This window comes from Neltuma alba, unplaced genomic scaffold (genome assembly GCF_004799145.2).
Source record: "Neltuma alba isolate B1F8T4 unplaced genomic scaffold, ASM479914v2 tig00003151_pilon, whole genome shotgun sequence".
Taxonomy (NCBI): Eukaryota; Viridiplantae; Streptophyta; class Magnoliopsida; order Fabales; family Fabaceae; genus Neltuma; species Neltuma alba.
Window position 1 is genome coordinate 14,959 of NW_021633162.1, and position 23,451 is coordinate 38,409.

Sequence of the window (23,451 nt, forward strand, 5' to 3'; positions counted from 1 at the left end):
AAAAAAAAACAGAAATTTGCAACCGTGCTTTTCAGCCTTATAAGCCGCTTATGGTGCCTAGAACGCCTAGCCAAACAGGCTGAATTACGTTTCTCTTAAACAAAGATAACATGAGGTCAGTACATAAATCAAGAAAATATTGATCGTCACCGTTATCTTGGGCTTGAGCACATGAAACAAAAACAGAATCCATCTTATGCGTAATAATTCAAGCTTGATTTCTTCTTCGCTTGGACTTGTATTATCCCTTCATTGAAGTCCTCGTGGTTCACCTGCAATTAGACAGAAAACAGTTAGAAAACCATAAAAAAAACAGCCCAAGTGTTTTCTCATTCTGCCCTTCTGCTTTATGTGAATTAATCGACATGTTTAACGACATGTACATTTGAGCGTGGATCCGACAAAATACAAAGCAATGTTCATTTGGTCACAAGCGTAGATCCAACAAAATAAGCTTTGGCTACAATGATCTCGATAAATATTTATCGTTCACTCGAAACTTAGGAGTTATGGCAAAAGCAGGCATCAATCGAAAAATAACGAAGAACTTGAAAGAGCAATGCGTACACAGTAGTCATAATTACATGATTAATCATGATTATCACCTTTATTGTTGCATATATTACATCAAGCCAAAGAACAAACCTCTGTAGCATCTCGACGAAGAGCCAGCATGCCTGCCTCAACACACACAGCTTTTAGTTGTGCTCCATTAAAATCATCCGTGGATCGAGCTAGTTCCTCGAAGTTGACATCTGGATGAACATTCATCTTACGAGAATGGATCTACAAAATATCAATTAGAAGCCAATCAGTGCAAATTTCGCAAGATAAAAGTGCGTGCATATAAAGTTGCGAGAAATGAAACCTGCAAAATTCGGGCCCTTGCTTCTTCAGTTGGATGAGGGAACTCAATTTTACGATCCAATCGACCTGAACGCATAAGAGCAGGGTCCAGGATATCTGCACGATTTGTTGCAGCTATCACCTACATTTTACGAGATGAATGAGAATGGCGATCCAACTTGGAATAAAAAATGGAAATAAAAATGGGCTTAAGGGGCCAACTTCTAGTAGATTTTACAAATCAGAACTCTATCAAAACATAAGTCAGGACAACAAGAAACAAAGACAAACCTTAATACGTTCATCACTACTAAAACCGTCAAGCTGATTGAGTAATTCTAACATTGTTCTCTGTACCTCCCTATCTCCACTTACTTCACTGCAGTCAGGCACAAAATATCATGTCAAAAGATTGTCAAACTGCAATAAATAATTCAACGGCAAATCTACACAGGTATAGGCCTAAAATCCCGCTGTTGGTCCAAAATATAAAAATCGAAATTCCTGCCTCCTTATAGTTATACCTATCAAAACGCTTTGTGCCAATGGCATCAATTTCATCAATGAAAATAATGCATGGAGACTTTTCTTTTGCCAGTTGAAAGGCATCACGGACAAGTTTAGCCCCGTCTCCAATGAACATCTGAAAAATATCAGGATTAGATAAGACCATTTTTAAGTGCAAACCCATTATAGAGACAATTACAAACATTGAAGAAATCCATGCACACAAAAGCTTGATGTACTGTATTTTGTGATGAAGAAATACAGATTTCTATCAAATATGGGTTGGAGGAATAGAAAATATATCCAAGCATTAGTATCAGAAATATGTAAGGGCTATAGATGAAACGATCTGGATCCAACCTCTAAGAGTCAAATATCAACTCGAATTGCAAAAGTCAAAACAGGAATAAAGATTGGTATAATACTAAAAGCCTTGCTCGGCTCTACTGAAATCATCAAGATTCGAATTACTAACTTTATCCGAACTTACAACAGCAACCAACGAGTAATAATGGTATTACAAAATATCAGCCTTGCCAAGAAATTTAAAGTAGGGGAGCACAAAGTCAGGGACTGTCATACCTGGACCAGCTGTGGGCCCGCCAGCTTCAGAAAAGTGGCATTTGTTTGTGCTGCACAAGCACGGGCCATTAATGTTTTCCCTGTCCCAGGAGGACCATACAAGAGCACTCCCTTTGGTGGACGAATTCCTAACTTTTGGAAACGCTCTTTGTGGGTCATTGGCAAAACAATGGCTTCCACTAACTCTTGGATCTGTTAAGAAGAACAAAGAACTTCAATAACCTCACCATAACTAAAAAAAAATGCATTTTTCATAAACCATTCCAATAATTAACCTCACCTGCTTCTCTAACCCACCAATATCATTGTAGTCCTCCGTTGGCTTCTCATCAACTTCCATAGCCTTTACTCGTGAATCATACTCAGAAGGCAAAGTATCCAAGATTAAATAACTGTCCTTGTTAACACCGACCAGATCACCAGGCTTTAGCTTGTCCGGGTCAACAAGCCCAACAACAGGAAGAAAAATTGTCTGCAGTCAGAAGAAACACCATTTAGTTCAAAGTTGCTGTAACAAGCACTACGGGATTTTTTTAATTAAAAAAATTGGTCCTAAATACATTTGAGGAAGAAAACTATATGAAAATGAAGCAATAAAGAAATTTTATTAGATCCTGGAGTTGACACACACACACACACACACAACCCTTCCACTGGCCCAAAAGGAAAAAAAAAAAAAAAGAGTCAGCAGAGTCACCTGTCGAGTAGATGTCTTTAGCACCACGCATTTGCCCTTCCTTTGTGAATCAAGATCAATATTGGCACCATCTTCTTCAGCTTCATCTTCTGGGTTCATTTCCAATATCTAAAGCAAAAAAATATCATATTATAATTTAAAAAGACAGTGCAATATAACAAGAAACCTAGCTCAATCTCCACCATGAAACTGCCCCTGGCATCAGCAAATTATGCTGAGATTGGAAGTAGGGCATTCACCATCCTTCTATACATTAGAGGATAGAGAAACGAAGCAACTCAAGATTGGACTAATAACGATAAATATTATAATAGAAATCATTACAAAACACCCTCTTGAATAGCTGAAATCATGCTTTACATAACGAATGGTGAGGAACAAGTAAATATATGCTCTAAGACATGCTGGAAAACTTCTAAAAAAACCACTTTAAAGGCGATGTGCTCGTCTCTTCCCCATCGAAGAAGATATGCCTTGTGCAAAATCTTATAGGGATATTTTCATATTCATTTCGCATTCAAAATCTCTCAATTCTGGAATGGAGATGCATTTTTCAGCACTCAAACGTAGGAGGCTATAATATTAATTTTTTTTAAGAATTCTTTAGTATACCATTCACAGCTCCATCAATTTTCGTTTCTTAGAAACAGCAGTTCAAAATATATATGACCTGAATGACCAGTATTCGTATTCAAAAAAGCTAGGATAGAAGCACGGTTTAAAGATTTAAAAAAAAAATATTAAACAAAATATAAACAAAAGCAGTAAATTACCTCTACAATGTTGCCTACTAGGTACGGCAATTGCTTATTGAGCTTAATCTTCTCCTGATTCTCTTTTATCTTCTCCTTGAAAGATTCCAATTCCAGATTAGTCCTTTGCAACTCTTCCTACAACACCGTAAAACGAGCCAAATTTAGAAAACTTACAATAAAAATGGTAAAAACCAAAAGTGACAGCAAAGGTATCCTCTGCTCTCATAAGATAGAGACTCTTAGAAACTAGACAAAGCCTCGAGATATAAGCTTCTCCAAAAGGAACAAATTTTATTCCCCTGAAAACGGGGAGACGAGATCAACGCAATCAACCCTAAGTAAACCCTAACAGACAAGATCGAAGCAGCATGACTGGATAGATAGAGTTCAATGCGCAGGCGAAAACCAAAAGTTAAAAACTAATAGATTGAGAAAGAGAGGTCGAGCCTTGAGGATGCGAATCTCGTTGTCGAGAAGACGAGAAGCTCTGACGATGTCGTCGGTTGTCATGGAAGCCAACTGATCATCTTCAAAGTTGGTATCCTCAACCATGGAGGTCGCCATTAACAAATTTCACTTTTACAGAAACCTTCGTGGTGCAATCAAACTAAGGGATTCAACAGAAGAATGCGAAAAGAAGAGCAAGAATAACGGACAGAGACGAGCCAAGGGTACTTGTTTGGTAGATTTTACCGCTGGATAAATTATAGAATGCATTGCTATCACTAATATTGGGAGAAAAAAAAAAAAAAAAGAAACAACAACATCACCAACAATTACCTGTTCGGGAAGAAATCATAAAATTCCCTTCTTCTTTTTGTCCTTTTCGGCAATGGGCCGAACCTTTGTTGGGCCTCATTGCAAATCACTTGTTATGATCCTAATATTAAAAATTTGAGTCGGCGTTACTTTCAGGCCTGTTGTGACGATGAAAAAGTTTTTCAGATGGGTAGAAATGAAAATGAAAATAAGTTTTACTATAATTTTATTTTATGTTAATTGAATGAAAACAACGTAATAATAGGAAAACATGGACTCTTGAAATCTGATACTACCAATTTTAATTGATCAGTCTTCAGATTTAAATTTAATTAAATTTATATTCACCTAAAAAGGCATGTAATTTGATGGTTTGCCAAAACAATATGCATTTTGCGTTTGCAGTCATTTTTCAACTCAAACATTTTAGTTGTCATTTACTTAAAGAGAAGAAAAAAAAACCACACTGACCAAAGCGTCACAACTTCTATATTCTTTCTAAAGCATAGTCACATGGAACGAGTGCGGTTATGATGCATCAGGGGTTCACGGATCTACTGAATACAGCAGCATTCTGAGTGAAAATTAAATCACACCAATATAAAATTCAAAGCTTCCAATAAACACCCAGTCGGTGAAAAATGCCAGCAACGACAGCCCAGAATAGAATCTCTGCAAATATAACATAGAGCAGAATGCCCACTCTCATGGAGTGCCATACTTTGATGAAGACGTGCTTTTGGATCCAATATATCTGCTCATGAACAACAAATCACAACATCGATAAATTTGCAAGTGGTCAGTCATATTTTGATCGAGCATATACACGTCCTGGAGAAGACCGAGTCAAACACGAGTAATACTTTGAAAAGAGCAAGGCAGAAAAGTATTCATAGTTTTTTTTTTTTTGTTTGGCCAAAGAAAAGTATTCATAGTTATGTGAAGAAATTTATCCACGCAACTGTAGAGCAGATCAAATGTACGTAATTTGGATAAGCCTTCCCAGGAGTGTTGCAGGGGAAGACCTCCTTAGATAAAGCAAGATCCATAGTTTGGCTGTTAATTAAATGACCTATGCAACGTCTGTTCATGAGGGGCACCAGGACCCTTAAGGATAGCAACATTTTGTATTGAGATTTCAGAGAATAATTTAGGATCTGGATTTCGACACGTTAATATCTCAAGAATACCCAGAATTGTAGACGGGAAGCCTTTTACAATAAGACGAAAGCGAAAAGAGAATTAGATGGGATAAATATACCAGCGTATTGTGAGGATCATCATAATACCACCCATTAATAAATGCCGCAAAGATTCCTTCAGCCGCCATAACATAGACAAGCATGGCGTTCATACCAATCCATTTGAAAGGCAAGAAGAAGCATTTCAAACCCCAAATATCGACCTGGCGAGACAGAGTAGCAAATTTCTGTTAACCCTACTCAGCGGGAAACCAATATAACACTAAACACATGGGTCAGCAAAAGCAAGCAAAAAGATGAAATCTATAACGATAGAGAGGCCGGAAAAAGTATCAGTGTTAATGAAGAAAAACATACCACAATATAGAAGGCAGAGAAAACTAATGCTGCAGCTCCAGATGTTACACAAACATAACTGAGCGTGTATAACTGTTTATTTAGAGGAATGGCTGCAGTAGAAAGAAAAGAAGAAAAGGGATGGGATCAGAATAAACGGGTTAGATGACGGCACAGTCAGTTGCGGCGTGACAGAGTTGACAGTTCACACCATGAGTGAAGTGAAGAATGAGTCCAGAAATAAGGAGAGCCAAGCCCATAAGAAGCCAGTGCTTTAGCCTAGAAGCATGATCCTAAAATGAAGGAAGAAAAAGATAATTCAAGCAGTGATCAATTGTTATGAAGCATTGATTAGTATTTGGTTCGGAGGCTTGACCTGCAAGTGTACTAGTACATGTCCAAAATGCAATCCGATAACTGTGGACAGAACAGCAGATATTGAGCTGCAGTTGCATAGCACTAAAATAAGTAGTCCAACATTGCACAGTATGCTCGTTCACAGTGGCCAAAAATTTAAAATAATAAGCAAAATTAAAAAGATTGGAAGCCCCTCAAATTATTTTCTCAGTCGCAAAGGATAAACCACGTTCTCTAGTTTGATCACATTTATGATAGGCTATAGCTTTAGCATAAACAGTTATAACCTGGTCCAAATCTAGACATGATATAGTCATTAAAAATATAAGGACCATATGCAGACCTTAGGATTCCTTCCGGCTCAAAAGAAGCATAACACCAGGAAGGAGCACTTCTTTTGAAAGGCCCCTCATATGGGGAATTCTCATTACAAGCCTGTAGCATGTTAATAAAAGATGGTAAATGTTGCAAAATGATCATAAAATTAGTGTTGCAAAGGAATGCCAGGGAAAAAGTTTCTGGGTGAAAGTGGCTACACACTTCAGACCTCCTCCAAGCTGGACGCATGTACATGTGATTAATTCCGAGCACTTCTCTGTCAATATATCCCACAGCGTTGCAAGGGGGATCTAGTTTTCCTCTAACGCCACAGACTACCTAAAATTACAGAGAAAACATATTACAAGGGAAGGGACAGTCGGGAAAAAGGGCAAAATTTGAAGCATTTCAACCATAATGAAGCAGTTTTTCCGAAATACCCAAGAATAAAAATAAACTTTTCATATCATTTCCTTCACACCATAATGAAGACTTACCCTTAAAGTTTTGCCGTAATAAACGCTGTCAGGGTTTTGGACAGTGAATTTCCAGTCTGGGACAAATATTCCATAAAGTAAAGCCATGTACACAATAAGTATGCATGCTGCCACCAACCTGAAATTTTGAAGGTGGATAAAATGTCAAAAGGAGAACAGCATTCCCAATCAATCCGCAACTATGATATGACACTAACCAGTGCCAATAGTATAATTCGAATAATGAAAGTTGGGTGGTTGCCTGATCTTCAGTTTGTTCACTCTTCGAATATATTTCCACCAGCGCTACAATCAAATATGCTAGGGCAATTCTCTACACAGGGCAAATCCCCGAGTTTACTCCAGTTGTGTTCGTTGTTTTTGGCTAAGATTTTCTGCAGTAAACAAGAAGCAAAAAAAGACTAAAATCACCTGAAGAATGCCACACCATCTTATGCGTCTCATGTCAACTCCATATGATAGATTGTCCGGAGCATGTGAGAAACCACCTTCATTGCACGTGAAGCTCGGTTTTATCATCAAAATATAGCATAATGTGGGCTACCGGGAAATTCATCATCAACATCAATTTTCAATTCGTGATGACTTCCACTTGATCGCCCAATGGAAGATAGTGATAATTTACGAAACTTGTGCAAACACTGATTTGATAGTTCATTGTTATCATCCCCTCGTAGACATGGTCGTTTTTTCAGAACTTCAGATATTAATTGCCTTTTCAAGACTTTAAATCCAACAGAAAATGTTCACGAGTCATTTAAATGCGCCAGAACAAGATATTATTTATTTGCGTTACTTTTCCTCCCTTTTGAGGAGAAAACCTAACCTTGTAAAAGCAGACCCCAGAAGAGGAGTTTGAATGTCCTCGTTAGCACCTTTTTCACAGCAAGAAGTCTATTTGGTATTCTCTGAAAAGTTAAAAATAGAAGTATGAAGACTTGAGGGAAATTGAAATTACGTAAATCATTCGGGATCAGGACCTTTTCCTCATTTACAACACAATTGACTAACCTTGAGAGCTAGTGGAATGGCCATCCCCACAATGAACAAAAAGAAGGGCATTACAAAATCAGCAAGGTTGCACCCATTCCATGGCGCATGACCAATCACAGGCCATTGGCCGCCCGCGTCATCTACCAAGATCATTAGCTATATCGCATATTACCATAACACGTTAGAGTACAAATGATGTGAGGTTTATAAAGAGGAAACTTATGTAAACCATATTCATAAAAGTAAAATGACCTTAAAAATGTCATTAGGATTGTTAGTTGGCCTGTCGAATTAAGTACATATGTTCAGGTGATCCCGAGATCGCAGTTTTTCCGGCAAATCATAATTCTTTGAAACTTTGAAAAGAAGATTAAGTCTATTGTTCTAATTAAACAATTGGTTTGACGGTCATACGATGATTTTCACTTTGAAAAGATAGTAGATTTTCAGCTCAGCCACTGCCCAACGTTCTCGTTTCTATAATTTAAGAATTGTTTAAATAATTATGGATGAGAGATAGAAGAAGCACCCCAACAGTAAGACCACGGAAGATATCGAGCGAGGCGACGCGCTTTGGCTTGGGCGGCTTCTCGTCGGAAACGCCCGGCTCTGAAACGACAAGAGTGTGCCGGAGAGCTGAATCGGCTTTGATTTCCGCCATCGCTGGATTCTTTCTGAGACAAAAAATGGTGCGGTCACTCGAGTGCTTTCGGAGGCTGGGCTCAGCGGATTCGCCTCCGAAGAAAAAATAAGTACAAAAATTCCGGGTGAGTCCAAACAATTTGGACTTATGTGCTCCTATGGGACCACAGTATGATTCCCATATCGATTCATATCTTATTCTATTATGATACGACTTGAGCAAGTCAACCCTCAGGATTCATAATACTGATACGTGTGTCAAGCAAAGGAAGACAACTACGAGACGCCATCTAACTTTTTTTGACCAGCAGACGCCATCTAACTTGCAAAGCCCAAAAATGGAAAAAGATACTCCTCCAAATATAACGCGAGTTAAAAATTTACAATATAAAATCGCGCTCTCCTCGTTCAGAATGAGAATGAAAAGAGGGCACTAGGGCAGGGAGCGGGAAGAAAATTTTGAAGAGGACATCTTTGGTATAATTAGCAGGGAAGTTGTCACCATGTTACTTGGAAACTGGAAAAGAAGACAGAGAAGTGAAAGACGCTGAAACATTTGCAGTCCTTCGAATAAGCAGTAATGGAAGTGGATCACGGAAAGGTATTTTAGTTCCCACCAAAGCGCATTTCCCTATATTGTACCATCCTAGTCTGACTTGAATGATTATCCAACGAGTATTAAAAATTACTGCTTTCCCACTCATTGGTCCATCACTGTAGGCCATAATCACCTTCGAACAATGTTCAAAAATTGAAATCTCAGAGAAGTGAGGTGCTAATTCTACTTTGCTGATATCCCCTAAAATGAAGTCGTAGTGGACATGAGCCGATATTTCAACCAAGGATCCGAAGTGATTAATACGAAGTTTAATATTATGATGTTTGGCTGCGAGAGCTACGGGATACAATCTATCCAAGACCTTCCCTGAGCGTAATATTTCCCCAGATCTTTTATAGTATTTTTCAATGCGAGAGCATTTTTCGTTGAAGCGAAAAAAGAAAAGGCATTTTTGGATTGTTGCGTGCTTTTGTTGGTTATTATTTGAAGTGAGAAACTCCGAAGCCCAATATCAAATTAGTGAAATTACATAATGGTGGTGACGGCGGTGAAAATACTCATATTAGTTAATTTTGTTTTGTGCTGGGGTGGTTACCAAACAATCCGTTGTCGTCCAGCGGTTAGGATGTCTGGCTTTCACCCAGGAGACCCGGGTTCGATTCCCGGCAACGGAAAATTTCCCTTTTTCCTACCAAATCTAAGGGCATCAGAAAATTTTGCAAGTAGCCTGTCAGCGTTGTCCTGCCCACCCGTCCCATGCGCATGAGCGACCTTCTTTCTCCTATGGTCTCAGCGTTTTGTCGACTTTCCAAATTCCAGTTTCCACCGAACGTGCTTATGCATTTACAATTTCGGTGGTGTTTAGATGAAACCAAACTATAATTTGAAAAATAGTTTTTAAAGAATAGATTTTATGAAAAAGTGATTTTGAAAAATAAAAATGTTTAAATAGTTGTTATCAGAAATACTTTTTATATATACAAATTATTAAAAAAACACATAAGTTAATATGATAATTACATAAAAAATAGATTTTATGATATATTTTAATTTGAAAGAATAAAATTGTTAATAATATATTTTTTACCAACATAATTAATAATACATAAGATAATGTAATTAATAATTAATTAATATGCATATATATTTATAAGATATAAGATTAAATATGTTTATAAAAAATAATTTAGGGATGTTAAAATCATATTATTGTTGAGATCTACTCTGATAGGCACAATCATACCCTCCAATTTAAACCAGAAGCAGAATGTATTCACTTCTCCTGAAATTATGGTTCTGGGTTCCAAAACTATAGTTTTAGTCCAAATCATGGTTTCAGATTATTGGCCCAAAATTGATACTATTTGAGGACATCCCACCCAAACTATAGTTTTACCTCTCAAACCATAGTTTTAGAGACACCCAAACAGGCTCAAACGACTCTTTGAAGAACCGGTTTCTATACTATGACAGGTTATTCTATGCGAAAACAAAAAGTATTTAACAGCATATAAAAGTTATCAGACTCTATATCCTCAACGTGTTATAGATCTATAGTCCTATTAAAATTTAGAAGGAGGTTGACTTTGAAAAAAATTACAGAAAATGGGGAAGACAAACCTGGAAAACGGTTCCTTTGCGCAAATATAACAAGGTAAATTCCGAGCACGGCTTTTTTATCCAGGCGAGTTCAAGATTTCGAGGAAACAAAACACGGGCTTTTTGTTTCCTCGGGCCATAAAGTTACAAGGCCATCACAGTCGTAGACATTTGATTGAAAATTGTTGGATGCTGAGCACAACAAACTTCTCTGTTTTTTAACACAGGGAGACAAACTTCCTAGGAAATTGATGGATATTGAACGTACATGATTTTGGGTCTGTTTGGGTCAGCAAACGCTGACCCCAAAAGCACCTTAAATTATAATATAAACTAAGTTGAGCAACAAAGTCCGTTTGAAAGAGCTTAATTCTTATTGGGTTTATTTCTTTTTTAGGCTACTGAACGCTCAATGGAAATAAACTCCTGACAGGAGCTTATCAATTACTCTTCCGGTCATTAATATAAGACTCATTTAACTAATTTGATTAGATTAAGAAAGTTAAGTAAGTTAGTTAATTATAAGAAAAGTGACACATTTTTCCTAAAATATCATAATCATCCTTCTTAATACCTCATCTCTCTTTTCTATTTGATTATAGTTGAGGGAGTATCTATAGGGGTAATATAGAGAACATTGATAAATGTGAGAAATGGGTCTTATATTTAGGACCAAAACCAACTCAAGAATTGAATCCTATATTAAGGACCGGAGGAGTATTTGAGAAGAGCTTTTACCAAATTTTAGCCATTTTGCATGTCAGGAGCTTATCAATTTTTTTTCTCTCCCATCCAGCTTTTCCCAAACTCACGAGCTTATCAATTTTTTTTTTCTCTTAGCCGTTGTCAGGAGATTATCAATATTATCTCAACTCTTTTTTTTATGTTTCAATTTATATTTAAAATATTTTTTATGATTTCTTTAAAATTTTAAAATTTAATTCACTCATTAAATTTGATTTCTTCATATTAAATTATTTTAATTTTATTATATTATGTGAAATCAATTTTTTTCATGTTTCATTATATATTAAAACTCATACCCATTTTGATAATTTTTCAGCCAAACTTACTTTTACTCAACTATAATCCAAACAAACTTTTACCAATTTCACTTTTACAAACTAACTTTTTTGAACTCCAATCCAAACACAATTCAGCTTATCCAATTTAACTTTTACCAACTTCACTTTTTCATAAACTATTTTTCCTATAAGCTGCTTTTCCAATCGGTCATCCAAACAGGCACAATTTATCATACAGAAGCTTTGAACTCATAGTACGAGGAGCTTCATCGCGGATTCCATTATTCAATCACCCTATGGATTTCCTATAACCGCAAACAGGAAAATTCTCAGAACAGCACAAAATTCTCAATCGGAAATGTTGATTTGCCTCAAATAGAAGCACTAATTTATTATTTCATAGGTAACCAGTATAACAAGGTAAGGACACCCCCCCCCAAAAAAAAAAAAACCAAAAATACTCTTCCCCTCGAAAGAGTATCAGCACATGAAAATTTGATAATTCGGAAGTTCAGATCCCACGTTCAAGCAGTTCACATCGGCAGCAACATCCCCAAGATCATCTGCACGGAGATGGCATAACAATCAATTACCTGATCCTTCCAACATCAAACTTCATGCTATCTATCTTAATAAATAAGCAATGAAGAAAATATATGAAAACAAAACCTTCATATATGGTCCGTGCAAAATTTACATAATCAGGTATTAGATCTCTGTATATGATTCCACCAGGCCTTGCATCCAGCACCACAAGAACACCTGACAATTTTATTCAATCAAAATATATCATTAGCAGTGTTAATATTATCCATCTCAGAGCACAAGATCAAATCTTACATAACCTGAAAAACGAGGGGAAAAATCAGCAAGGCAAAGAAAAGGGGAAAAATTCTTAGCTAGACATCCAATATCAACTACCGCTACTTGATTCTGTTGGCGGAGTACTGTATTAAAGATCCGCTGCTAGCAAAATTAAGGTGTGTTTGGATGAAACCAAACCGTGATTTGGAAAAGTGATTCTAGAAAATAGATTTTGGGAAGAATAGATTTTATGAAAAAGTAATTTTGAGAAGTGAGAGTGTTTAGATAGTTGTTATCAGAAGCACTTTTTATATATACAAATTACTAAAATAAAAGAAATAAGTTAATATGATAATTACAGAAAAAATAGATTTTATGATATATTTTAATTTGAGGAATAAAATTGTTAATAATATATTTTTTATTAACATAATTAATAATACATAAGATATATAATTAATAAATAATTAATACGTATATATATTTATAAAATATAAGATTAAATATGTTTATAAAAAAAAATAACAAGATACATATCCTATAGGCTCTCACACTCTCCCTTTTTTCTCCAAAAGCAAAAAAATTTTGCTTTTTCCAAAAACCATGGTTTTGGTTTTTGGGTGGGTGTTTGGGTGATTTATTCCCCAAACCATGGTTTGGAGTGTCACCCAAACACAGCCTTAGTCACTCTACGTCCGCTTTTGAGTAGAATTAATTAAATACACGCAATAATGAGGGAAATGGGTTAAAAAAGGATATTCACTTTTGCTTAGAAGTTATTTGTGACAGTCACTAAATTGACATCAAGTCAACTTGAAGTTGAACTTGATATTAAATCCACAACCACATTAAACATCCAAGCACAAAAAAGTAGAGACATAAATAGTTCATGCTTGGACTTCAAAACTTTCTGCCGCAATACCCCCTTAAGTTTCTTCATTTCTATCCTAATAGTTAAGACAATGATTTCTCTGTCTTGAGACTCTGAACATACTTCAAGATTTGTACGTAACTGTAGGCATGAAGACTCAAGACTATGCATAATGCCGTAAAGAGACAGGATCCAGCCAAAAGCCTTCAGTGTCCCATTTCTCTTTGCCGCCGCAAAAGAAACAAAGGTGAATAAAATGAGTTTGACCCACAAAAGTGTATTTATCCCAGGGTATCATGAGCTCTTACAATAGTGACTTGTGAATAAAAAACAGAAAGCATAAATCAATTTTGAAGCCTTGTTAACCACCATAGTTCAGGCTTAGGCATATGCTTAAAACAAATTCAGAATTTGTAGAGTTAAGGCAGCTTGGCTGGATGTTACCTGGTGCCACCCAAGGTTTGCTGGAATTGTCAGGCAATGGAGCCAGCCAAAGAATATTTCGCAGGTTCATTGAATCATCATATTTCACTTTGGACCCTGAAAATACATTCCAACATTAGCAGAGCATTCAGAAAACCAAATGCTTTAAAGGTTTGAGCATTAGAAAATTGCAAGACAATCACTTGTAGCACTTCAAAATTTTTACATTTTCATTTTAATCTGTTGAAGCATTCATACTATTCAAAGACATGTGAAGAAGGTTAAAATTTTGTTTTCGCTAAAGTACCTTGCTGACAAAATCCCATATTGTATGGGAAAACTTCATCATATTCTGGGTATTCCTTAGCGTGGAATCTGCCAAATGTGATATTGCAAAATTAAGCTTAAAAATTGAATTACGTTTTTAGATACACAGTGAATAAGCACAGAAGAGAAGTCGCTTGTAAACAGAATAAAAAAGCAGGCGTACTATGATAAATATATCCACTTACAAGATACCGAGCCTTCCAGAATTCACAGCTAGAAATAGGTGACCATGGAATAGATCGAAACGGTTCAGCGTCACATTCAATCCGATAGATGGACCCCGATCAACAATGACATCAAACAGAAACTTTAGGTACCAGTTCAATTCCTGCAATTCAAGATCGTTGTTATGAATATTATTTTGTTCCTTATCTTTTCCGAAAAGGAGTGAGGTTTTGTTACACCAACCTCACTAATAAAGCGTCTGCCATATGGTGTTCTAGTGAGCTCACATCGACTTTCTTTTGATCCTTCAATATCAGGAACCTTGCACAACACTAAAGCCATTATTTCACTAACCAGAGTTGCACTTTCAAACAACGTCCAGAACGATTAAGGGAATAACATAATAAATTTAAACAAGAAGCCGGAGTTATCTGTCATCTAACAGATGATGAAACTTCTTGGTATCCTTAAATATAAAAATCAGTATAAGTATTGTATGCCTGTGTTTGGTATATGTTAATAACAGAGCAAAGCTGTCATCCAAAATCCTTCTCCACCGACATGGCATTCTCCCTACTGTAAGCGTCTCATCCCCACCCCAGAAGGAGAAAAAAGCCCTTGCCAGTTAAATGGAAATCTTGCATTTTTTAAGTGAAACATTTTGCTCAGGATTATAAATGCATCTGTGAGCTGCATAGCATACTCAGTTGTCCAACACAAATGAGTCCGATGTTTTGTGTCAAAGGGCTTCCAATTGAGAAAAGCATACTCACAGGAATTATGGTTGGATCGAGAAGGCGTTGAATAGTCGCCGGGTCACCACCAGAATCGACGGCGAGACGTGCGAGCTCTAAGACCGGCTCCGGAGGCCACCAAATTAGCTCGTTTTCTTCTCTCCGACTCCGGACAGTGGATTTTGTCAAAGCCAATAACCGTCGAGGAGAACGCTGGCTATGCTCCAATCTGACGTCTTTTGGAGAAAAAGGAACAAGGAACTTGAAGCAGGACCTGAGCTCTTGCGCCACGACAGGATTGACGCTCGAGGATTGGGACTTGGAACCCAACACAGAGAGCAAGTCCGAGGCAGTGGCTCTGGGGGTGGGCAGTGGAGATGAAGAAGAACGCTTGGAAAAGAATAGAGGCGAAGAAGACGATGCTGTAAGAGAAAATGAGAGGAAAAGTGCAAATCTGAAAGGGAGGGATGAGTTGCACATCACCATCTATGCCCTTTCCCTTTTCCCCCTCAAACTAAAAGTGGAATTGAAACGTGCAGCCCTAAATGCTGGTTCAGTCTGCACACCAGTTGCCCTCCTATGAGTATGCGACATCTCAAACCGGCAGAGCATGCGAAGAATACAGATGGCGGTTCGACTGCTGAGGCCACGTGTGGCGTTGGCTGATTTGTTCAGCGGTCTCTTGCTTTTGATTGTCGCCGCTCCCTTTCCTCTGTTTTTCTTTATTTTGAGCCTCGTTTTGTCTTGTCTGTTCACAAGTTACCTGCCGGCGATAATGAAAGACGGGAGAGTGAGGTAGCGTTCATAGTTCATGCTAAGTGTGACCTTTCCTTTTTCTGTTTTTATTTTTATCGAAATACTATATGATACGGAAAGAAAAGGGAGGATTGATGGCTAGATAGAGGTGTTCAAAGTCGACCCGTCCCGGTCGGCCCGTTCCGGTCCCGGTCTTATTGGGACGGGACGGATCCGTCCCGAAATTTTTCGGGACGGGACGGGACACGGGACGGAGTCGTCCCGTCCCGGTCCCTTTTTTTAAATAAAAAATTTAATTTTTTTAATTTTTTATAATATCATTTTTTTAATATTTTTTTAAGATTTGAGACTATTGTATGGAACTATGGATATATTTATTTAGAGTTTTTATATTTGTTAATGATTTGAGATTATTGATGATTAGAATTTTTTGCAAGTTTTTATTATGTTAAAAGCTTTTGTTTAGAGTTTTTAATAACTATTATATGTAATATTTTGAGCTTTTGTTTAAGAGTGCCCAAACAAATAAAAAAGATGCTTTTATAAGATTTAAGCTCAAAAAAAATATAATTAAAAAAATCAGATTTTTTAAAAAAATTTAAAAAAATTTAAAAAAATTTAAAAAATATTATTTCGGGACGTCCCGGTCCCGTCCCGGATCCGTCCCGTCCCGACCGGGACCGGGACAACCCCGGGACGGGCCGGGACACGGGACAGAAAATCTGTTCCGTTACTGTTCATCGGGACGGAACCGGGACGGGCCTGTCCCGGTCCCGATCCGTCCCGTGAACACCCCTATGGCTAGATTTGTATAGAGCCAACTCTGGTTTACAGAGAATGCGAGGCAGAGGAACCGCTTATGGGATTCCCAATTATCTTTGCACTGAGGAATCACTTATGGGGTTCCCAGACCGGCCTTCGCCCATCCGAGATATTTGAATTACCATTGCAGGCTCTCGCCCTGGACACAATGGTAGGTTTGGGGTTGGCAGGCTCATGATGTTGTTGATGAATTCATGTGTGGCCAATTTACGTCAGGTCCCGGACTCAATTCCGTGTGACCCAACCATCTTACAAAGAGCCTGTTCTGAATGTGATTTGATCCTCCAAGAGCTAGGTTGAAAGCCTAAAAATTTCAATTTGAGGCTTAGATCATGTTTAGGTAGCATTAGAAAGTCAAGTTAAACCCAAAGCCAATTTTTGGTGCTTTCAGAGTTATGCTGCATTTACCATTACCAGCATCTAATACTTTTCCGATCCTTATTATAAGACTCCATTTGACTTTTTATTTGGTCCTAATTATAAGACCTTAATCCATTTTGTCTCTTATATTTATGCATTTTTTTCCAAGATAATCCTTCTAATAATTATAGTTTTAGCCAATATACTTAATTAGCAAGGATATTTTAAGAATGACAACACTTATTTATTATAAATAACCAATTTAACTTACTTTCTTAATCTCCTCAAATAAGTCAATTGGGTCTTATAATTAAGACGGAAGAGTACCATAAAAAAAATAAAAATAAAAATTTACCTACCTAAATTTGCCTCCTTTCTCCCGTGTCTTCTGTTGTTTGTTTTCAGTCTTTTCTCTTTAGCCGAAGCGTGTATGCAAGCAAGTTAGCAAGTGTTTGGCTTCAAATCGCCATTGTCGCAGTGCGTTCTTGCCATCAATAGCTAAATCAGATTCTTAAGCGTCCGTTTGTGTTTTTTACTCGATCTACTCTGCTCCCGAGTTAAGCTCTTTTCAAATCTATGCCTATCCTACTCTTCTATCTCCTTTTCACCTATTCTGGTCTCGCTAGCATCTCCCATTTCGCCTATCAACTATCACATCCCTGGAGACTCGTTTATCATCAAAGAAGCATGTATTTCGAAGTCGAGGAAGCAGTAAGAATTTATTAATATGAGATTACGTCACAATCTTAGAAGGAAGCACTTACTTTGAAATATGCCTTAAAATACACGATCAATTATCTTGAAGTTGTAATATAGAGAAGGGCGAACCTATGATTACTTCGATAAAAATTTTGATAAAATGCCTCAATATTTATAAAAAAAAAATGCATGCATTAGAAAAAAGGGAGGGTGTCCGATAATTTCAGTACATTTAAACACATTTACGTTTACCACAAGTCTTAAGCCACCCGAAGCCAATGATTTACAAGCTGCAAGAAGGGGTGCCTTCTGCTCATGTCCAATCCATTGAAAATCACGGTGACCAGAATTGGCAAGAATACTTACAGAGGAAAGAGAACAATCAATAGAGTTTGATCAATGTTATGATTCCTCATAATATGGTGGTGTTGACTGAACATACTGCTCGTTCTCATCCCCATCATCATCATCATCATCATTATCATCCTCTTCAGATTCTACCCAATTGCTAGGGTGATGCTGAGAAAAGCCCTGACCATTGCCTTGCATCCCATCTGGAAGAAGAGTTTCATTATTTAGATATGGCAAGTGCAGCAATGAAGTAAGCCCATTGACAAGTGGAGTCAGCTCACCTTGAGGTTCTTGGACACGATCTTTCTCAGTTGGATGGTAGCTAATTGATCAGTCAAGGTACATTAAATTTGACAATTTGTCAAATGACAATGCATGCTAAAGTTACCAGCAGTCCTTTTAACAGTCTACAACATCTAAGAGAGAATAATGCAGTAAGGAACTGCATTCAATGCAAGCATTTCAATGAATAAACCCAACAGAATAATGCAGTAAGAAATCGCATTCTTTTTTTTTTGGCCGTCAGTAAGAAATTGCATTCAATGCGAGCATTGCAATGCATAAACTCTACAAAGTCTTCATTCTTAGGGTCTTCTTTGAGGTCCCTTTAAACTGCCCCTAATATTGAGTGAGACAATAAACGGTGATGCTTCAGATATTAATGGATAGAAACAGAGGCAACACTAGAATTGAGGATACGAATTGTTCTCAACAAAATTATTTCTTGCGGCTGATGCTACTTCTGAAATCTGCATTGTAACAATCCTTTGAATCTCCCTCTGTTCATTATCATTCAAAAATTTTTCTCTTTGTGCCTGTCTTTCTTCCATACCACTAGTATTTTTAGTTGCACTTCCTGCCCCAAAGAAGCCAAAGCAAATGAGAGTTGGGATTCTATTCCATGTCATTCAAATTATGATATTTAACTTGCCTGATAGGTCAGACCATATACGGGTGTGATCAGATGGAAGCTCAGATACATTTGTTTTACAATTTTCTTGCCGCACATGAGATCCACCCTTTTCAGTTTGAGCATGGATTCTGGGAGATGCCTGTGGAACTTCTGAGGCACCTTCATGTAGCTGAGATACCAACATGGTTGCCAAGACAAGTGTGACGTCAAAATTTGAATCAGGCCCATCTTCCAAACCAAATTTAGGTGCCATTAAAACAGGCCTGCAACCCATAAGCATTATTATCAATATAGAATATAAAAACTTTGATAAGCCATACCATTCATAGGCTGTATAAGTGTAGCTCATTTCTAGACTCTATGCAATGCATGAGTCCCGCATCTAATTAAAGAATAGAGTAACATCAGGTTGTCAAATACTAGTATCTTGGCAGATACTAGCATAAAACATGAGAAGCAAGATAATAGGTTTATAACTTACATCAACAATGTCTATCCACTGGCACATCAAAGCTATGTTTGGAAGAATAGAAGAGAGAATGAAATGAAAAGGAAAGTGATGGCAAGGAGAGGAGATTCCATCCTACTGCTTGAAGGATTAACGAGATAAAGAAGTGAAGGTAAGTTTGAAGTTCCAGAACAACCCTTATAAACTTTTTCTAATCAATTGTGTTTATGATTAGATAGTAGTCTACGAGTTTTTAAGAAAAAAGATAAGATCATTTCTTTCTTATGCCCCACTCTGGTCTAAATAAAATGGAAGGATTTGAGGGCGAGAAGGAAGTAAGACAGTTCTTCTCCATAAGCTTAAAAATTCCATCAAGGGAAACTATTCCACTTGCATCCCATCCTCTTTCATCTCCATCATTAACTAGCATCATAAAACACTACAAGAAATGTCTGCACAAATTTTATCCCTCTTTATGAATTGGGAAGATAATCCTAGCAGCAAACCACATTTGGAGTTTGTTGGAGTCGTGAAACGTGTTGTCATCCACACTCATCATAAACTCTAGACCGTTTATATAAAAGAAGTTCAACTTTTTTTTTTGGGGGGGGGGGGGCATAAGGGAAGCAAATAAAGACGATAACGGTTGGTTCAATTTCAGAATGCATCTTACTCTCCAGCTTTCTCAAAATGTAAATGGATGTCAACTTCACAGCCTTCACAGAATGAAAGAAAAGCCTGCAGTATGACAAAAGAAGATCATGCCCATAAAAAATTTACACTTTTCATATACAGTAGGAAGGTAAGAGAGAAAGGTTACCAAAAACCAAAAACAAAAAGCGGAAAAAAAGAAGAAGAAGAAGGCATTAATAGTAAAAATCAGCATGTCAAGTGACAACGAGCGTTATCCAACAGTAAGTAGACTAATTTATACATGACCTGCCAGCCCAATAAGATAGCTTCACATGCTTTACCTTCAGTTCTTTTACACTGAAAGTCACATCAACAGGGTCTCCATTATGAATATACTGTAAAAATTCCTCTTTAGGATCAATCCACAACTGGGTGTGTAGCAATGAGTCATTATCTGTCAAAAGGACCTAATGAATAAATAATAATATGTTTCATAAAGCCATCCACAGAACGTATTTACCTTTGGTTGGGTCCAAATAACTTCGAAGTTCAACAGCCTTTCCACCAATTTCACTTGCAGCATCAGAAGGTAACGAGGATGGTTCTGTTGCGATGATGGTAATCTCTTGGAGAGATGATTGAAAATTAGCTAGTAACCTGTTGAGAATTTGAGGCCTCACAACAAAGTTACTTGGGAATTTTTGCCTATCAAGGGATAAGTGCTGTATGTCAGATTCGGTATTGCATGTAATCCAATAGGTTTTCCTCATACCTGCAGTCAATAAAAAGGAGAACTTTCAAGCCCCTGCTCTACATGGAACATCGATAGACACTCGAATCAAAACGCCCACTATATCACCTAAGCCTTCAGTTGATTTCGAGTTGAATTGGCTAATATACAGATTGAAAACAATCATATTGCTGAAGTGCTTCAAAGCTTCCCAATAGGAAGTACGTTTTGTCATAACTCAGAAAATAACCCTAAGCTTGTGGCAATTGGCAGGGGGGGGTGTTTAAACAAAAATGGACACGGTTGGCGTGCTAGATAAGGCTGAGCCTACTTTAACGTCACAGTTTTTCTACTTAAAGGAAATCCTGTAATCAGTGTCAAGAAGGAGTTTACTTTCAACAGTGATAATCTAGTTAGGAGTGCAGATTAGATAACTTCAAATCCAAAAGCGAACCAGCTGCATTCCAAAACTTGTTATAGGGAGAGTTGCTGTTAGATGCCATAAATTTATTCATGGTAGTAGTCAGACTAAATGACAAAAGAAAGCATGCATACAGGCAGTGAATCTGGATTTTACCATTGCAGCATTCCAGTATCCACTGCACTTTAGAAGCGTCAGGACCAGGCAGTCTCACTGTTAAACGATCAATATTTGTTATAGGGGTCCTGAAAACTGAACAAATAGCCTGGCCAAAGTATGTCAATGATAAAAATTCCGAGATAAGCTGAAATTAAGTGACGAAATACCATCTCTCTCCCACCTTCAAAAGTACACTAAATTGCGCCAGGTTTCCCGATACTGTGTAGACATCAAAGAAGCCTGGTTTGAAGGTAATGGATTGATATGCTGATCGCGATGAATTGAGAGCGTGGAAAACAAGCTGTAAGCAGGGAATAGAAAGGGGGAGAAAGAAAGAGAAACAGTCAAAATAGGCAATTATAGCCGGCAATCACCACGTCACTTGCCTGGCCTGAAATACTAATTGTGCTTATTCTGAATGCCTGAGTCGTTTACATAAGACTCGGACTTAAAAGGAAGAGGTAGATGGTTTTATTAACGCGCAACAATGAGGTCTAAAATGAGATTTTCTGCTGGGAAAAAAAAAAAAAACTAGTGGGCCAACCAAAGAGTGGTGGAGTAACCCAAAAACTCATCCTGGATTGTAATCAAATAAAACTCACGAATAAATGGGATGGTCAGCATTGGTCTGAGCCTATGCGAGCGCGAGTGATGATGAGAAGTAGAGATGAGTTACTGGGAGAAAGAAAAAGAGATAGGGAAAGCGAGAGAAATTGAAGTACCTGAGAGGAAGAGGCTTGAATAGAAAGCTCATTTCCGATGCGGGCGAGACAAGTGACGCAGCGAGCAAAGGTTTTCAGGGCGTTGTCACTCAACGCGAACTCCATTAACCGACCTCTGGGAGTCGCGGGAAGGATGATCCAAATTAGGGCTGGCTCCTTGGCGGGAACGGTTAAATTACGGTAACGTCCTGGACCCGGATCCAGGCATCCAGCACCGTCTGCTGTTCGACTTGGCGAGTGAATTTATAACTAAGTAGAAAGAATAATTTGAACAATTTGTTTTTAAGCAAAAATCTTAATTTAATCACGGGCTGTGTTTTTTTTTTTTTGGCCAACAATCATGAGCTGCTAATCAATGGTCACTGTCTGAGCAATAATATGCCGTCAGAAACGTTTAATACTCAGTTTTTGGGATGTCTCTTCGACTCCCCGTGTTCTTTTTAATAATTTATACATAAAAATAATTTTAACTCTAATCATTTAGTAAATATTTTCAATCTTGTCTCTAAATTTATTTTTTTTTTAAAATCCAGTCCTCATTGCGTTAACAGAATTTTTTTTTTTTTGCTGAAGTACGTTAATAGAATTTATTATGCCCGTAATCATATCTATAAATTTTTTTTAATTTATTTTCCCCTGCTTTAATCCGAATGCACCCTTTTTTCCAACCATTCGAATGACGCCCTCCATTTGGGGTAGAGAAATACCTGCATTTATTATCCCTACCATTAGATTAACATCTAATGAATAAGATTTAATACACTATAATAGTATTATTATACTATTAAATAATAAAAATATCATGAAAAAAATAAAAGAATTATAAAATATTTTTTAAAAAAATCTACAGTTATGCACATTAATTTCTAACTACTTCAATATATATATATTTGTTGTTTGATCAATGTTATAATAATACTATTATAGAGCGTTAAATCTCAACCATTGAATGTTGATCTAACGGTATAGATAATAAATAGAAAGGAAGCCAAACCTCTCCCTTGAGTTTGATGCTGCCTGTTGATTTAATTATATTTTAGTGCCCATATATTTCAAAATCCTAATTTTATTGTTAGATCCGGTTTTTTTTTTTGGTGAAATAGATCCGGTATCCTTTAGTAGCTTAGCTAGTATGGATGCACATGCGGATAAGTTCTTAAAATTATACCATGACACCCACTTACAAAGAGTGTATTTGAAAAAATGTTTTAAAACACTTGTCAGTACATCTCATGTAAGTTTAGATAAAATTCTTCTTATATATTTACTTCATATTTTATAAATAACGATTAAAATATTACTTATAAACCATTCTAAAGAAACCAAAATTATTGTGTGATCTGTATTTTATTGTAAAAAGCAATACCAAGCCCTCAAACAATTACAATATTATCGACGCGCACACATGTATTAATAAATTTTTTTATAAACAAGTATGA

The 23,451-nt window shown here is 37.0% G+C and overlaps 4 protein-coding genes and 1 non-coding gene across 6 annotated transcripts; 1 reads left to right on the plus strand and 4 right to left on the minus strand.

The window, feature by feature from the left end:
* Positions 1-15: 15 nt before the first annotated feature.
* On the minus strand, positions 16-4,060 carry LOC114740433 (26S proteasome regulatory subunit 6A homolog). Its single transcript, XM_028928578.1, has 10 exons — positions 3,835-4,060; positions 3,406-3,522; positions 2,633-2,740; positions 2,216-2,407; positions 1,936-2,127; positions 1,371-1,489; positions 1,138-1,225; positions 869-988; positions 646-786; positions 16-272 (listed from the first exon to the last, which is right to left on the minus strand). The coding sequence occupies exons 1-10, from the start codon at positions 3,949-3,951 to the stop codon at positions 195-197; spliced, it is 1,272 nt and encodes a 423-aa protein (XP_028784411.1). The 5' UTR covers positions 3,952-4,060; the 3' UTR covers positions 16-194.
* A 494-nt stretch (positions 4,061-4,554) lies between these two features.
* LOC114740440 (heparan-alpha-glucosaminide N-acetyltransferase) lies at positions 4,555-8,557 on the minus strand. The gene is made up of 13 exons (XM_028928586.1): positions 8,379-8,557; positions 7,868-8,005; positions 7,683-7,764; positions 7,268-7,344; positions 7,054-7,169; positions 6,857-6,974; positions 6,582-6,698; positions 6,385-6,476; positions 6,061-6,127; positions 5,896-5,977; positions 5,706-5,797; positions 5,408-5,551; positions 4,555-4,900 (listed from the first exon to the last, which is right to left on the minus strand). The coding sequence occupies exons 1-13, from the start codon at positions 8,508-8,510 to the stop codon at positions 4,754-4,756; spliced, it is 1,404 nt and encodes a 467-aa protein (XP_028784419.1). The 5' UTR covers positions 8,511-8,557; the 3' UTR covers positions 4,555-4,753.
* Positions 8,558-9,652: 1,095 nt separating this feature from the next.
* Positions 9,653-9,724, plus strand: TRNAE-UUC (transfer RNA glutamic acid (anticodon UUC)). Its single transcript has one exon. It is a non-coding gene; the product is annotated as a tRNA-Glu (tRNA).
* Positions 9,725-11,947: 2,223 nt separating this feature from the next.
* Positions 11,948-15,882, minus strand: LOC114740438 (uncharacterized). Its single transcript, XM_028928584.1, has 7 exons — positions 15,038-15,882; positions 14,508-14,585; positions 14,285-14,427; positions 14,080-14,147; positions 13,794-13,889; positions 12,344-12,436; positions 11,948-12,237 (listed from the first exon to the last, which is right to left on the minus strand). Exons 1-7 carry the CDS (start codon positions 15,482-15,484, stop codon positions 12,155-12,157), a joined length of 1,008 nt encoding a protein of 335 aa, XP_028784417.1. The 5' UTR covers positions 15,485-15,882; the 3' UTR covers positions 11,948-12,154.
* A 1,419-nt stretch (positions 15,883-17,301) lies between these two features.
* LOC114740437 (cell cycle checkpoint control protein RAD9A) lies at positions 17,302-22,178 on the minus strand. 2 transcript variants are annotated; one of them, XM_028928582.1, is made up of 10 exons: positions 22,013-22,178; positions 21,472-21,591; positions 21,288-21,396; positions 20,501-20,752; positions 20,322-20,434; positions 20,021-20,085; positions 18,918-19,162; positions 18,686-18,842; positions 18,268-18,308; positions 17,302-18,189 (listed from the first exon to the last, which is right to left on the minus strand). In XM_028928582.1, exons 1-10 carry the CDS (start codon positions 22,115-22,117, stop codon positions 18,038-18,040), a joined length of 1,359 nt encoding a protein of 452 aa, XP_028784415.1. In that variant the 5' UTR covers positions 22,118-22,178; the 3' UTR covers positions 17,302-18,037. The 2 variants fall into 2 exon arrangements, with proteins under 2 accessions (XP_028784415.1, XP_028784416.1); XM_028928583.1 differs by lacking the exon at positions 21,472-21,591 and having other exon boundaries at positions 21,288-21,344; positions 22,013-22,034.
* Between the last annotated feature and the right edge of the window lie 1,273 nt (positions 22,179-23,451).

Excerpts from the sequence above, each read along its gene's own strand:
- LOC114740433 (XM_028928578.1), bottom strand. The coding sequence starts at position 3,951 with ATGGCGACCTCCATGGTTGAGGATACCAACTTTGAAGATGATCAGTTG. Across the intron at positions 2,741-3,405 it reads TAGTAGGCAACATTGTAGAG|ATATTGGAAATGAACCCAGA; the intron begins GTAATTTACTGC and ends TTTTTGCTTTAG. Across the intron at positions 1,226-1,370 it reads GGCACAAAGCGTTTTGATAG|TGAAGTAAGTGGAGATAGGG; the intron begins GTATAACTATAA and ends GCCTGACTGCAG.
- LOC114740440 (XM_028928586.1), bottom strand. The coding sequence starts at position 8,510 with ATGGCGGAAATCAAAGCCGATTCAGCTCTCCGGCACACTCTTGTCGTT. Across the intron at positions 7,345-7,682 it reads CTGGGGTCTGCTTTTACAAG|GTGGTTTCTCACATGCTCCG; the intron begins GTTAGGTTTTCT and ends CGTGCAATGAAG. Across the intron at positions 6,128-6,384 it reads GAGCCGGAAGGAATCCTAAG|CTCAATATCTGCTGTTCTGT; the intron begins GTCTGCATATGG and ends ATGCAACTGCAG.
- LOC114740438 (XM_028928584.1), bottom strand. The coding sequence starts at position 15,484 with ATGGTGATGTGCAACTCATCCCTCCCTTTCAGATTTGCACTTTTCCTC. Across the intron at positions 14,586-15,037 it reads TCGATCCAACCATAATTCCT|GTTCCTGATATTGAAGGATC; the intron begins GTGAGTATGCTT and ends GTGTTGTGCAAG. Across the intron at positions 13,890-14,079 it reads TATGGGATTTTGTCAGCAAG|GGTCCAAAGTGAAATATGAT; the intron begins GTACTTTAGCGA and ends ATGTATTTTCAG.
- LOC114740437 (XM_028928582.1), bottom strand. The coding sequence starts at position 22,117 with ATGGAGTTCGCGTTGAGTGACAACGCCCTGAAAACCTTTGCTCGCTGC. Across the intron at positions 20,753-21,287 it reads GATACTGGAATGCTGCAATG|GTATGAGGAAAACCTATTGG; the intron begins GTAAAATCCAGA and ends TATTGACTGCAG. Across the intron at positions 18,190-18,267 it reads TCGTGTCCAAGAACCTCAAG|ATGGGATGCAAGGCAATGGT; the intron begins GTGAGCTGACTC and ends CTCTTCTTCCAG.